This window comes from Heterodontus francisci, chromosome 14 (assembly GCF_036365525.1).
Source record: "Heterodontus francisci isolate sHetFra1 chromosome 14, sHetFra1.hap1, whole genome shotgun sequence".
NCBI lineage: Eukaryota > Metazoa > Chordata > Chondrichthyes > Heterodontiformes > Heterodontidae > Heterodontus > Heterodontus francisci.
Window position 1 is genome coordinate 23,215,068 of NC_090384.1, and position 13,805 is coordinate 23,228,872.

The window sequence follows — 13,805 nt, forward strand, 5'->3', positions numbered from 1 at the left end:
TGAACATTAATTTTAAACTGTTGCTGGAGTGAAGAAATGATTTGCTTGAAGAGATCACCAGACATTTGGCTGGAGGACATTTGCATACTAAGAGACAGTGCTTGGAGAGACAAAGCAACTACTCCCTGGTCCAATTAACCTAAATGGATTTTGATCACCAGACATTGAAGGTGTAATAAAGCTCGCATTCCAGTGTCTGCTAAGATGGAGAATCCACAAACGCAGGACTGGTTGAACCAGTGGGCACGTGACTAACCTGTTGGCCCAGGCTTTTCCCCTTTATTCTTTCTACTTTTTCTGTCTCTATCTGTGTGTGTGTTTATCACGTATGCATGGTAGCGTGGTCGCGTTGCATATTCGTGAACTGGATTCGAGTTTAAGATTAATAAACTGCCAACTTTCTTGTTTAAATCTAAGAAAACCAGTCTGATTGATTTCTTTGCATTACAATTGGAAAACAGTGAACAAGGATTCACTGAGGGGAAGCTAAAAACACAGTGTTTTTTTTAATTAAACGTTGCTACGGTTAAATCAGGCAAAGGCTGAGAGGGTACCCCTAGACCCCTTTCTCACCAAGTCGTAACACCTTCTTGAAGGAGGCAAGCCTCTGAAGCCCCGTGAGACCCATGCGCTGTTTATAAAATTCAATCCGCTCCATAAATTTGCATTCAATTGTACTCTAAAGTATCTTAATTACATACCTGTCATGTCACCATCGGATCTCCGCTCTCCATGTTTGCTATCATGGAATAAATCAGGATGGGACATCAAGGTGCCGGACTTCCTGTCTGACATGTCCCATCCTGATTTTATGTCTCCCCATGCCTCCGTTCCCTTCCACTTCATTCTCTTAAAATTCAGCCCTGTGACTCTTTAGGCGGAATTTTATGGGCCTTCAGGTGACAGGATGGGAGGCTGGGGTGCCCGTTAAATATCTACAGAAGGCGGGGGTGGAGTGCCTGAAGATGGCCTTCCCACCCAGAGGCGATGTAGGCCCTTTAATGGCCAATTAATAGCCACTTAAGGGCCTCTTCCTGCCACTGCTGTAATTAAACCAGCAGTGGTCGGGGGGGAGGTGGGGTGGTGGGTGGGGTTCCTCTGCCATGTGGAGAGGTCACCCAGTAAAAGAAGGCAGCCTCTCTGTGGGCTTGGTGGGGGAGCATCATCTGTGGGTAATCTGTGGTCCATGGAGGGCTCATGGTGGCAAAGGGTGCCCTTCTGCTAACCACCCCCACCCTCAAAGACCGCCCTCCCCCTCGCCAGGGCCTAATGGAGTGGCCCCGGCGACCCTGGCTCACTTGGGTCCGGGGCTCCATGGCTCCTCCTGGTCCCAGGCCTAGTGTAGTACTGGCAGTGTCCACCACTTCCAGTGGCGCTGGCCGGAGAGCTGAGGTGGGGTTCCCTTTGCCTGTTTGGCCTGCTGTCAGGATCCCCACAGCTTGAATAAGTACAGCCCATAAGACTCTAATGTTAGACATTGCATCAAAACCTGACAGGAATGCAAGAGCCTATTTAGTGATCTCAGTGGAAAATATACTGGGACTGCTGCACTTATGTAAAGCTATGTGTTGTGTGCTGATAAAGTGGGCAGTTAAACTCACCAAATTCAGAAAATTTAAGCAGAAGTTAATTTATATATGCTATTAGTGCATTTTCATAAGCATCGTGAACACTAAACTATGGAATCCAGAGGGTAACAGTTCTTATAGGGCTGCTACTCCAAGTTGCAGCAAATTTATTTTGTAGCCTGCTCAAAATCTGGAAGGCAAGGAATGGGAGATAGGCATGTGCGGTTATTCCTAGAACTAAGCTGCTTCATAAAGATATTCTTCTGGAAGAATTCCAGTAGAAAGTAGCCATATTCATGATTGAGGAGAATCCTCTGAACTCCCTGTAAATTCAAATCTACAATGTGCAGCAAGCATGGTAGCAGATGATGCACCAGGTAAACACTGCGCATTGTGTTTAGTCCCAGAGGAACAAAATAAATTCTCTCACCTGAGGAAGAATGCCATAAAGAGGGCTGCTATAACTCTGAACTGAGTTATATTATACTGAAATGAACCGAGCTAATACTATTTTATAGTAATTCCAAAACCAAATTATTATTCTGTTTTTGCTGATAATCATGTTACCCTAACTATATAGAAGCAATGAAATAACATAGCTACTAGTAGCACATCAAATTGTGTTTTGTGCATAGTTTCTACTAGTGTTTAAGCTGTAGGGTCATAGAGAGATACAGCACTGAAACAGGCCCTTTGGCCTACCGAGTCTGTGCTGACCAACAACCACCCATTTATACTACTCCTACATTAATCCCATATCCCCTACCACATCCCCACCATTCTCCTACCACCTACCTACACTACGGGCAATTTACAATGGCCAATTTACTTAGCAACCTGCAAGTCTCTAGCTGTGGGAGGAAACCGGAGCACCTGGCAGAAACCCACATGGTCACAGGGAGAACTTGCAAACTCCACACAGGCAGTACCCAGAACTGAACCCAGGTCACTGCAGCCATGAGGCTATGGAGCTAACCACTGCACCACTGTGCCACCTGTAGTTGGCTAATGAATAATGGCTAATTCAATGGTAAATTGGGCAGCATAAATATAAACTGTAACATTAAAGCCTAAATTCCTGTTCTGTACTTCTACATGGCCTTGAATAAGATCAACAATTCACTGAGTGGGAAATTCTGGTAACAACTTATGTATTGTCATTCTATACCACAGTACGTTAATTTGCTATTTACGAGGATCAATTTATTTTATTTTATGATTAGGCACAAAATTCTGTCTGTGGTTCAACATGTTCATGAAATTCACTCAAATTGAGCACATATTTTACACTTACTGCAATTATACAACCGGTTAATCTTCAAAACATCTAGGGTAGACATCCCAAAACGTTGCCCAATATGTATGTTTGGATTTGGTTTGGGCACAATGGTAATGCTTGTGCCATCTTTAGAAAAAGCAAATCTGAAATGAGAAAAATAGATATTTAAACTCCTGCTCAGGATACAACTTTCAGATTTATCACTTAACTACTAAATTCTGTATTTGTTTGGGGAACAGACAATTAGATTTTCAACTTGGCAGAGCCTTGCAAAAAACAAATAAATTCCAATCTAATTAACCTCAACCAGCCTAATAGACATTGAAATAGAAACAAGAAATGCTGGAAATACTCAGCAGGTCTGGCAGCAACTGTGGAGAAAGAAGCAGAGTAAACGTTTCAGGTCAGCGACCCTTCTTCAGAACTGCGGATGTCGGAGAGAAGAGCAGAACTTCTTCAAGGTAGGCATTCCTGGAAGAGAAGTGGCAGTGAATTAAACACTAAAATAAAAGCAAAATACTGCGGATACTTCTTCAAGGTAGGCGGGAGTTCTGAAGAAGGGTCGCTGCCCTGAAACGTTAACTCTGCTTCTCTCTCCACAGAAGCTGCCAGACCTGCTGAGTATTTCCAGCATTTCTTGTTTTTATTTCAGATTTCCAGCATCCGCAGTATTTTGCTTTTATTCCAATAGACATTGATCCTGATTCTAGGCAAACTTAAGGAAATTTCTTTCTTACTTGTTGAATAGGTAGATTGGCACCTACAAAACAGGAACAATTTATGGAGAGGATCTCAAAAAAACTGAGCTATTTTCATTGGTCACAGTCAATTGGAAATGGATGGGTGGGGGTACAGAGTTTCTTTTTTACAGCAGTGTAATTAACTGAGGAATTATTTCAAGTTGAATAGAGGTAGAATAAGGGAACATAGGTGCAAAAGGCAATTTCTGGACTGATGTCAGGAATGATTTCTTCACACAGAATGATTATTATCACAATGGTCTTCAATGGTAGAATAGTGGAGGAAAAACTCTGGAACTGCTCTGGAACAGTTATATACTGTCATTGCCAGATGGTTGGATGATATTCATAATCTGTATATTGTGATCTCCCTAAATTCAATTCTACTACCATTGTACCAATGCTCTATTTCTCATTTTCAGTTTGGCAATAAATCTGGCAGCAGTAAATTTGAGTAATAAATCAAGTTGAAGATGAAAAAGAAGCTAGATAGTTAGCTTATTTTCAGGTTGGGGGTTTGATTTGATGCTCAAACTTACTGTTGGAAGTAAATTTTGCATCATTTCTAAATAATTTCACCAATGGAAACAGCTGGCAGGGGAAGGGTGCAGCAGAATAAAAGGCAAATTTCAGATGAACTAAAGTTGATTTGAAATAAAAACAAGAAATGCTGGAACCACTCAGCAGGTCTGGCAGCATCTGTGAAAAGAGAAGCAGTGTTAACGTTTCGGGTCAGTGACCCTTCTTCGGAATCCTTCAGAATGAACGGTCACTGACCTGAAACTTTAACTCTGCTTCTCTCTCCACAGATGCTGCCAGACCTGTTGAGTATTGACAGCATTTCTTGAACATATAAAGAATGTCTGATTCTTCTCATACATTGAATTTTCACTCAGAGTAGAATGTATCTCATCACCCCAAAAGAAGAAAATCATCTTCTGTTGCACTTAATAAATAAAGGTAGTGAAAATTGACTGCAGGAATCACTAACTAAATAAAACAAATTGACCTTTTGGCCTTAAATGACCAGTTAAACTCACCAAATAAATATATTGAAAATCACCTCGTAGATAGACTCACTGCAACAACAACAACTGGCATTCATTTAGTGCCTTTAATGTAGTAAAATGTCCCAAAGTGCTTTACATGAATGTTATCAAACAAAGTTTGACACCAAACCACATAAGGAGGTATTAGGACATGTGACCAAAAGCTTGGTCAAAGAAGCAAGTTTTCTTTTCTTTTTTTTCTTTCTTTTGGGCCCCCTTATCTCTAGAGACAATGGATACGCGCCTGGAGGTGGTCAGTGGTTTGTGAAGCAGCGCCTGGAGTGGCTAAAAAGGCCAATTCTAGAGTGACAGGCTTTTCCACAGGTGCTGCAGAGAAATTTGTTTGTCGGGGCTGTTGCACAGTTGGCTCTCCCCTTGCGCCTCTGTCTTTTTTCCTGCCAACTACTAAGTCTTTTCGACTCGCCACATTTTAGCCCCGTCTTTATGGCTGCCCACCAGCTCTGGCGAATGCTGGCAACTGACTCCCACGACTTGTGATCAATGTCACAGGATTTCATGTCGCGTTTGCAGACGTCTTTATAGCGGAGACATGGACGGCCGGTGGGTCTGATACCAGTGGCGAGCTCGCTGTACAATGTGTCTTTGGGGATCCTGCCATCTTCCATGCGGCTCACATGGCCAAGCCATCTCAAGCGCCGCTGACTCAGTAGTGTGTACAAGCTGGGGATGTTGGCCGCCTCGAGGACTTCTGTGTTGAAGATACGGTCCTGCCACCTGATGCCAAGTATTCTCCGGAGGCAGCGAAGATGGAATGAATTGAGACGTCGCTCTTGGCTGACATACGTTGTCCAGGCCTCGCTGCCATAGAGCAAGGTACTGAGGACACAGGCCTGATACACTCGGACCTTTGTGTTCCGTGTCAGTGTGCCATTTTCCCACACTCACTTGGCCAGTCTGGACATAGCAGTGGAAGCCTTTCCCATGCGCTTGTTGATTTCTGCATCTAGAGACAGGTTACTGGTGATAGTTGAGCCTAGGTAGGTGAACTCTTGAACCACTTCCAGAGCGTGGTCGCCAATATTGATGGATGGAGCATTTCTGACGTCCTGCCCCATGATGTTTGTTTTCTTGAGGCTGATGGTTAGGCCAAATTCATTGCAGGCAGCCGCAAACCTGTCGATGAGACTCTGCAGGCACTCTTCAGTGTGAGATGTTAAAGTAGCATCGTCAGCAAAGAGGAGTTCCCTGATGAGGACTTTCCGTACTTTGGACTTCGCTCTTCGACGGGCAAGGTTGAACAACCTGCCCCCTGATCTTGTGTGGAGGAAAATTCCTTCTTCAGAGGACTTGAACGCATGTGAAAGCAGCAGGGAGAAGAAAATCCCAAAAAGTGTGGGTGCGAGAACACAGCCCTGTTTCACGCCACTCAGGATAGGAAAGGGCTCTGAGGAGGAGCCACCATGTTGAATTGTGCCTTTCATATTGTCATGGAATGAGGTGATGATACTTAGTAGCTTTGGTGGGCATCCAATCTTTTCTAGTAGTCTGAAGAGACCACGTCTGCTGACGAGGTCAAAGGCTTTGGTGAGATCAATGAAAGCAATGTAGAGGGGCATCTGTTGTTCACGGCATTTCTTCTGTATCTGACGAAGGGAGAACAGCATGTCAACGGTCGATCTCTGCACGAAAGCCACACTGTGCCTCAGGGTAGACGCGCTCCGCCAGCTTCTGGAGCCTGTTCAGAGCGACTCGAGCAAGGGCTTTCCCCACTCTGCTGAGCAGGGAGATTCCACGGTAGTTGTTGCAGTCACCGCGGTCACCTTTGTTTTTATAGAGGGTGATGATATTGGCATCGCGCATGTCCTGGGGTGCTGCTCCCTCGTCCCAGCACAGGCATAGCAGTTCATGTAGTGCTGAGAGTATAGCAGGCTTGGCACTCTTGATTAGTTCAGGGGTAATGCTGTCCTTCCCAGGGGCTTTTCCACTGGCGAGAGAATCAATGGCATCACTGAGTTCTGATTTGGTTGGCTGTATGTCCAGCTCATCCATGACTGGTAGAGGCTGGGCTGCATTGAGGGCAGTCTCAGTGACAGCATTCTCCCTGGAGTACAGTTCTAGGTAGTGCTCAACCCAGCGGTCCATTTGTTTGTGTTGGTCAGTGATTATGTCCCCTGATTTAGATTTGAGGGGGGCGATCTTCTTGATGGTTGGCCCAAGAGCTCACTTCATGTCATCATACATTCCTCTGATGTTTCCAGTGTCTGAGGCCAGCTGAATATGGCTGCATAGGTGTTGCCAGTAGTCGTTTGCGCAGCGCCTGGCTGTTCTTTGTGCAGTGCTTCTGGCTGCTTTAAGTGCTGCGGATGTTAAATCGCTGGGGGCTTTCTTGTAGTTCAACAGTGCAATGCGCTTAGCGGCTATGACAGGTTCCAGCTCTTCATTATGAGATTGAAACCAGTCTGCATTTCTCTTCGCACTTTTGCCGTAGGTGGTCAAAGCTGACTCATAGATGGCGTCTCTGATGTGGTCCCACTTGGTCTCAGCATCCCCTGTGGGAGTGTTTTGAAGGGCTGTTACAAGTGAATTTAGAAATTTTTGTAACAGCTGTGGGTGAGAAATTCTGCTCGTGTTGATGCGCGGGTGGCCCTTCTGCTTGGAATGATGCAACTTCTTTGGTCTAAGTCTAACCTTGCTGCACACCAGGGAGTGGTCGGTGTCGCAGTCCGCACTGTGGAAGCTGCGTGTGATTTGAACACTGTTTAAGGCGGCTCGCCTTGTGACAATGAGGTCTAGCTGGTGCCAACAACGTGATCTTGGGTGCCTCCATGAAACCTGGTGACAGGGTTTAGTGTGAAAGAACGAGTTGGTGATGCAGAGGTTATGATAGGTACACAACTCAAGCAGTCTCTGCCCGTTCTCATTCATCCTTCCAACGCCATAGCGCCCAAGGCAGGAGGGCCATGAGTCATGGTCGGCCCCAACCCTGGCGCAACTCAATTTAAGGCGCATCTTAAAAGAGGAGAGAGAGAGAGAGAGAGGTAAAGAGGTAGAGAAGTTTAAGGTGGGAATTAGAGAGCTTAGAGTCTGGGCAGCTGAAGTCACAGCTGCCAATGGTGGAGTAATGAAAAGCAGGGGTGCAAAAGAGGCTAGAATTGAAAGAGCGCAAAGATTTCTGTGTTGCAGGGGTGGAGAATTCTGCAGAGAGAGGAAGGGGCAAGACCATGGAGGGATTTGGAAACAAGGATTACAATTTTTAAAACAAGGCGTTGCTAGGGTGGGAGCTAATGTCAGTCAGCGAGCACAGGGGTGATGGGTAACAGGACTTGATGAGAGTTAGCATACAGGTAGCAGACTTTAAAAGCTCATGTTTATAAAGGTTGGAAGATGTGAGGCCTTGGAATAGTTGAGCCTAGAGATAACAAGGCATGGATGAATGGTTCAGCTAACTAAACAGATATTAAAAACCATCTGTTGGCTTCACGAAGAACATGTGCAAACATAGGAACATGAGGAATTGGAGTAGGCCATTCAGCCCTTTGAGTCCTGCTCTGTCTTTTAATTGGATTACGGCTGATCTGTATCGCAACTCAATTTTCCCAGCTTCGCTCCACATCCCTTGGTATTTTTACCTAAGATAATTTTTTTTTCTTTATTCTTTCATGGGATCTGAGCGTCGCTGGCAAAGCCAGCATTTGTTGCCCATTCCTCATTGCTCTTGAGAAGGGGTGGTGAGTTGCCTTCTTGAACCGCTGCAGTCCATTTGGTCTAGGTACACCCACAGTGCTGTTAGGAAGGAAGTTCCAGGTTTTTGACTCAGCAATGATGAAGGAATAGCAATATAGGCTCAAGTCAGGATGATGTGTGACTTGGAGGGGAACTTGCAGGTGGTGATGTTTTCATGCGCTTGCTGCCCTTCTCCTTCTAGTTGTTAGAAGTCAGTGGTTGGAAGGTGTCAAAGGAGGCTTGGCGAGTTGCTGCAGTGCATCTTGTAGATGGTACACACTGCTGCCGCTTGCGTCGGTGGTGGAGGAAGTGAATGTTTAAGGTAATCAAGCGGGCTGCTTTGTCCTGGATGGTGTCCAGCTTCTTAAGTATTGGTGGAGCTGCACTCATCCAGGCAAGTGGACAGTATTCCATCACACTCCTGACTTATGCCTTGTAAATGGTGGACAAACTTTGGGGAGTCAGGAAGTGAGTCACTCGCTGCAGTGTTCCCATCCTTTGACCTGCTCTTGCAGCCATGGTATTGATATGGCTGGCCCAGTTAAGCTTTGGATCAATGGTAACCCCCAGGATGTTGATGGTGGGGGATTCAGCGATGGTAATGCTGTTGATGATTAGAGTCTCTCTTGTTGGTGATGGTCATTGCTTGGCACTTGTGTGGCGTGAATGTAACTTACCACTTATCAGCCCAAGCCTGAATGTTATCCACATCTTGCTGCATGTGGACATGGACTGCTTCAGTATCTGAGGAGTCGTGAATGGTACTGAACACTGCAATCATCAGCAAATATCCCCACTTCTGACCTTATGAGGGAGGGAAAGCCAGTGATGAAGCATCTGAAGATGGCTGGGCCGAGGACACTACCCTGTGGAACACCTACAGCCTTGTCCTGGGGCTTAGATGTTTGGCCTTCAATAACCACAACCATCTTCCTTTGTACTAGATATGACTCCAACCAGTGAGGAGTTTTCATCCCGATTCCCATTGACTTCAATTTTTCTCGGGCTCCTTGATGCCTGACGAAATGCTGCCTTGATGTCAAGGGCAGTCCCTCTCACCTCACCTCTTGAATTCAGCTCTTTTGTCCATGTTTGGAAAAAGGCTGTAATGTCTGGAGCTGAATGGCCCTAGCAGAACCCAAGTTGAGCATCAGTGAGCAGGTTATTGCTGTGTAAGTGCCGCTTGATAGCACTGTTGATGACACCTTCCATCACTTTGCTGATGATCGAAAGTTGACTGATGGGACTGTAATTTCCAGATTGGATTTTTCTTGTTTTTAATGGGCAGAACATGCTTGGACAATTTTACACATTGTCAGGTAGATGCCAGTGTAGTAGTTGTACTGGAACAGCTTGGCTAGGGGCACGGCTAGTTCTGGAGCACATGTCTTCAGTACTATAGCCGGGATGTTGTCAGGCCCCATAGCCTTTTCTGTATCCAGCACCTTCATCCGTTTCTTGATATCACATGGAGTGAATCGAATTGGCTGAAGACTGGCATCTGTGATGTTGGGGACCTCAGGAGGAGGTCAAGATGGTTCATCTACTCGGCACTTCTGGCTGAAGATAGTTGCAAATGCTTCAGCCTTGTATTGTGCACCGAAGTGCTGGGCTCCCCCATCATTGAGGATGAGGATATTTGTGGAGCACCCTCATCCAGTCAGTTGTTTAATTGTCCATCACCATTCATGACTGGATGTAACATGACTGCAGAGCTTAGATCTTATCCGTTGGTTGTGGGATCGCTTTGCTGTCTATCACATGCTGCTTCTGCTGTTCAAAGTGCATGTAGTCCTGTCTTGTAGGTTCACCAGGTTGGCACAACATCTGGTGCTGCTTCTGGTCCTGCATTCCTCATTGAACAGGGTTAATCTCCTGGCTTGAAGGCAATGGTAGAGTGAGGAAATGCCGGGCCATGAGGTTACAGATTGTGGTTAAATACAATCCTGATGCTTAGGACCCTTAGGACCAAGCTGATGGTTTATAAGGCCTGAGTTCTCAGCACCAGGTTGGAGTCATACCTAGCACAAAGGAAACTTTCTCACCATTCCTCCACCATCGCTGGGTCAAAATCCTTTCCTAACAGCACTGTGGGTGTACCTACACCACATGGACTGTAGCGGTTCAAGAAGGCGGCTCACCACCACCTTCTCAAGGGCAATTAGGGATGGGCAATAAATGCTGTCCTAGTCATCGATGCCTACATCCCATGAAATAATAAAAAAAACCTTGCTGTATGGCTGTGAAACCTGGGTAACTTACAGCTACCATGTGTCTGCCATGCAGTATGGGTATATCCTGACAGGACAAAATCACAAATGTGGCAGTCCTCTCAAAGGCAGAGCTCCCAAGTGTACTGGCACTAATCAAACAGAGGTGGCTTTGGTGGATCGGACACGTTCGCAGGATGGAAGACCGTCGCATACCCAAGGACCTGCTGTATCCTGAGGTGGCCGGGGCCAGATGACCAGTGGGCACCCAAAGGTCCGCTTCAAGGATGCTTGCAAGCGTGACATAAAGGTCATAAATGTTGACCTTTGCACCTGGGAGTCACTAGCTAGCAAAGGTGGGAAATGGCGACGCATCCTATGTACTCATGTGCACTACCACGACGACCAGTTGCTACAGCAGCTTGACAACAGGCACCAACATCAAAAACAACACTTCACAGTGTCACTTGGCAGCTTCACGTGCAGCACTTGTGGCAGAACCTGCCTCTCAAGGATTGACCTTCATAGTCATCAGCAAAGGTGAACCAAGGGAAGACACCCCACATAAATGGATTGTTTGCTGCATGTCCATCATCTTTTATACATGGAAGGATACCAACCAACAATTCTGCTGCTGCTAATGGTCCACAGTGCCTCATGGATCCCCAGTTTTGAGCTGCTAGATCTATTCTGAATCTATCCCATTTAGCAAGGTGCTGATGCCATACAACCTGATGGATGGTACCCTTCAGTTTGAAGTTTGGTCTTCATCTTCACAGGGACTGTAAGAGTCCTGAAAGTTCCAATCATCCTAGTGTCCACAGCCTTTTGACAGAGAGAATTCAAACTATCTACTTCCCTTTTTGTGAAATAGTGCTTTCACTCCCAAATGGCCTGCCTCTAATTTTAAGATCATACCTCCTTGTTCTTGATTCTACCACCAAACGAAATAGTTTATCTGCATCTATCCTATCAAATCATCTTAACATTTTAAACACCTCGATCAGATCACCCCTCAATCTTCCATGCCCAAGGGAATACAAGCCATTTTTTGCAACTTGTCCTTATAATTTAACCCTTAGAATTAAATGATTTTAATAATAAAACTAATAATAGTATTAAACTGGTTGAGCACATTGTTTTAGAAAGAACTAAGAATTTGAAAAAATATAAAGCAGCCAGACTAGATGATATCCATCTGAGGGGCCGCAGGGCGATGGGGAGGCATGCTGTGTGGACCCCTAGCCTGTAATTTTAATATCTCACTGCAGTCTGGAATAGTTCTTGTGGGCTGGAAAAGGGCTAATGCAGTTTCCATGGCAAGATGGACCGCCATAACTATTGGCCCATTAGTTTGACATCAGAAATAGAAAAGATACTTGAGGGAATCATTATAGATCCAATATTTGGGTGCTTGGGTAGAAAGGGACACCCAACATAGTTTCATAACAAGGTGTAACTGTATTTTTTGAAAAATTTATGAGGCTGGTGAATGAGGGAAACCTAAAAGACATAGGGGCGGCACAGTGGCGCAGTGGTTAGCACCGCAGCCTCACAGCTCCAGTGACCCGGGTTCAATTCTGGGTACTGCCTGTGTGGAGTTTGCAAGTTCTCCCTGTGTCTGCGTGGGTTTTCTCTGGGTGCTCCAGTTTCCTCCCACAAGCCAAAAGACTTGCAGGTTGGTAGGTAAATTGGCCATTATAAATTGCTCCTGGTATAGGTAGGTGGTAGGGAAATATAGGAACAGGTGGGGATGTGGTAGGAATATGGGATTAGTGTAGGATTAGTATAAATGGGTGGTTGATGGTCGGCACAGACTCGAAGGGCCTGTTTCAGTGCTGTATCTCTAAACTAAACATTGTCCACTTAGACTTTCAAAATGCTTTTGATAAGGTAACACACATGAGGTATAAGATATTGCCTCTGATATTAGTGGGAGCATATTGAGCTGGATTGAGAACTGGCTGGCAGTAGCTAGAGGTGAATTTGGATCTGTTTGAAGACCAGTGGTGTTTCTCAGGGATCGTGCTGGGACCATTGTACGTTTCTATTTTTATTAATGATTTAGATGTAGATGCTGGGGGCATGATCTGCAAATTTGCAGATGATACTAAAACCCAAGTGAATGTTAGTATTGTAGATAATGCTTGTCTGCTTTAGGCAGATTTTAATGTGTTGGTAAATTGGGCTTATTGGCAAATGATATATAAATTGGATAAGTGCAGTGTTATGCATATGGGTGGGGCAAATGCTCAACATTCATACACCCTTCAGGGAAAAGCATTAATGAAGGTGGAGAAAGAAAGATTTGAGTATTCTAAAGCACGGATCTCTAAAGGTACATGAGCAATGCCGTGAAGCGATGGCTAGAGCATATAGGGAGTTGAGGTGCATTTATACGACAATTGAGTATAAAACAAGGCATTCTATTTTGTCCTTGTGCAAGGCCTTGGTCAGTCAGAATTTGGAATACTGTGTCAAGTTTTGGTCTCCTCACATAGTGGGTGATATTGAGGCTTTGGAAAGGGTCAGAGGAGGGCCACTGGACAAATTCCCAGTATAAAGCATCTGAGTTATCAAGATAGGCTGGAAGAGTTGCGACTCTACACTTCAGACAAGCGCAGATTTAGGGGTGATCAGATTGAGATTTATATGATAATGAAGGGAATAGATTCTATTACAGTTGAGAGTTTGTTCCATTTTTAAATTGTATGTCCAGATATAGGCTAGATGTCAGGAGGTGGTCTTTTCCCAGAGAACAGTGGACCTCTGGAACAAGCTGCCTTCTTGTGCAGTGGATGCTGATTCGCAGAATTCCTTCAAGCAAGAACTGGACCTGTGTCAGGTTGGGGTGGACATCACCTCTTGCAAAAGGTAGATAATTCAGGGAATTCATGGCCAGAGTGATCTCCAGGACTAGACTGGATCCCCTATATTGGTTGGAGAGGAATTTCCCAGATTTTCTTTCCTCCAAATTGGCCTGGATTTTTTTCTGCTTACCCCCATTTCCAGGAGATCACATGGTCTCTGGTGGGGTAGAGAGTGTATATATTGTGATGCACAAAGTATTGCTTCTGTGTGTGACAGGCTGGATGGAATAAATGGTCTTTACCTCCGTGTCATTGTTCGTAAGTCCGGTACCATCATGGTAATCTGCGCTGCATGCTCTCCAGGGCCAATATATCCTTCTTGAGGTGCAGTGCCCAAAACGGATTGCAGTACTTCAGATGGAATCTGACCAAGACTGTACACACTTTTAGAATCATAGGCCAGGA

At 45.2% G+C, this 13,805-nt stretch overlaps 1 protein-coding gene across 1 annotated transcript in view; it reads right to left on the minus strand.

Annotated features, from left to right (window-relative positions):
- Positions 1-1,703: 1,703 nt before the first annotated feature.
- The window catches only part of LOC137376891 (high choriolytic enzyme 1-like), a 56,692-nt gene continuing 44,590 nt past the window's right edge, over positions 1,704-13,805 (minus strand). Inside the window, exons 4-5 of the mRNA XM_068045849.1 lie at positions 2,863-2,990; positions 1,704-1,750 (exon numbers count right to left, since the gene is read on the minus strand). Coding sequence (XP_067901950.1) covers positions 1,704-1,750; positions 2,863-2,990 — 175 coding nt within the window. The remainder of the gene's footprint in view (positions 1,751-2,862; positions 2,991-13,805) is intronic.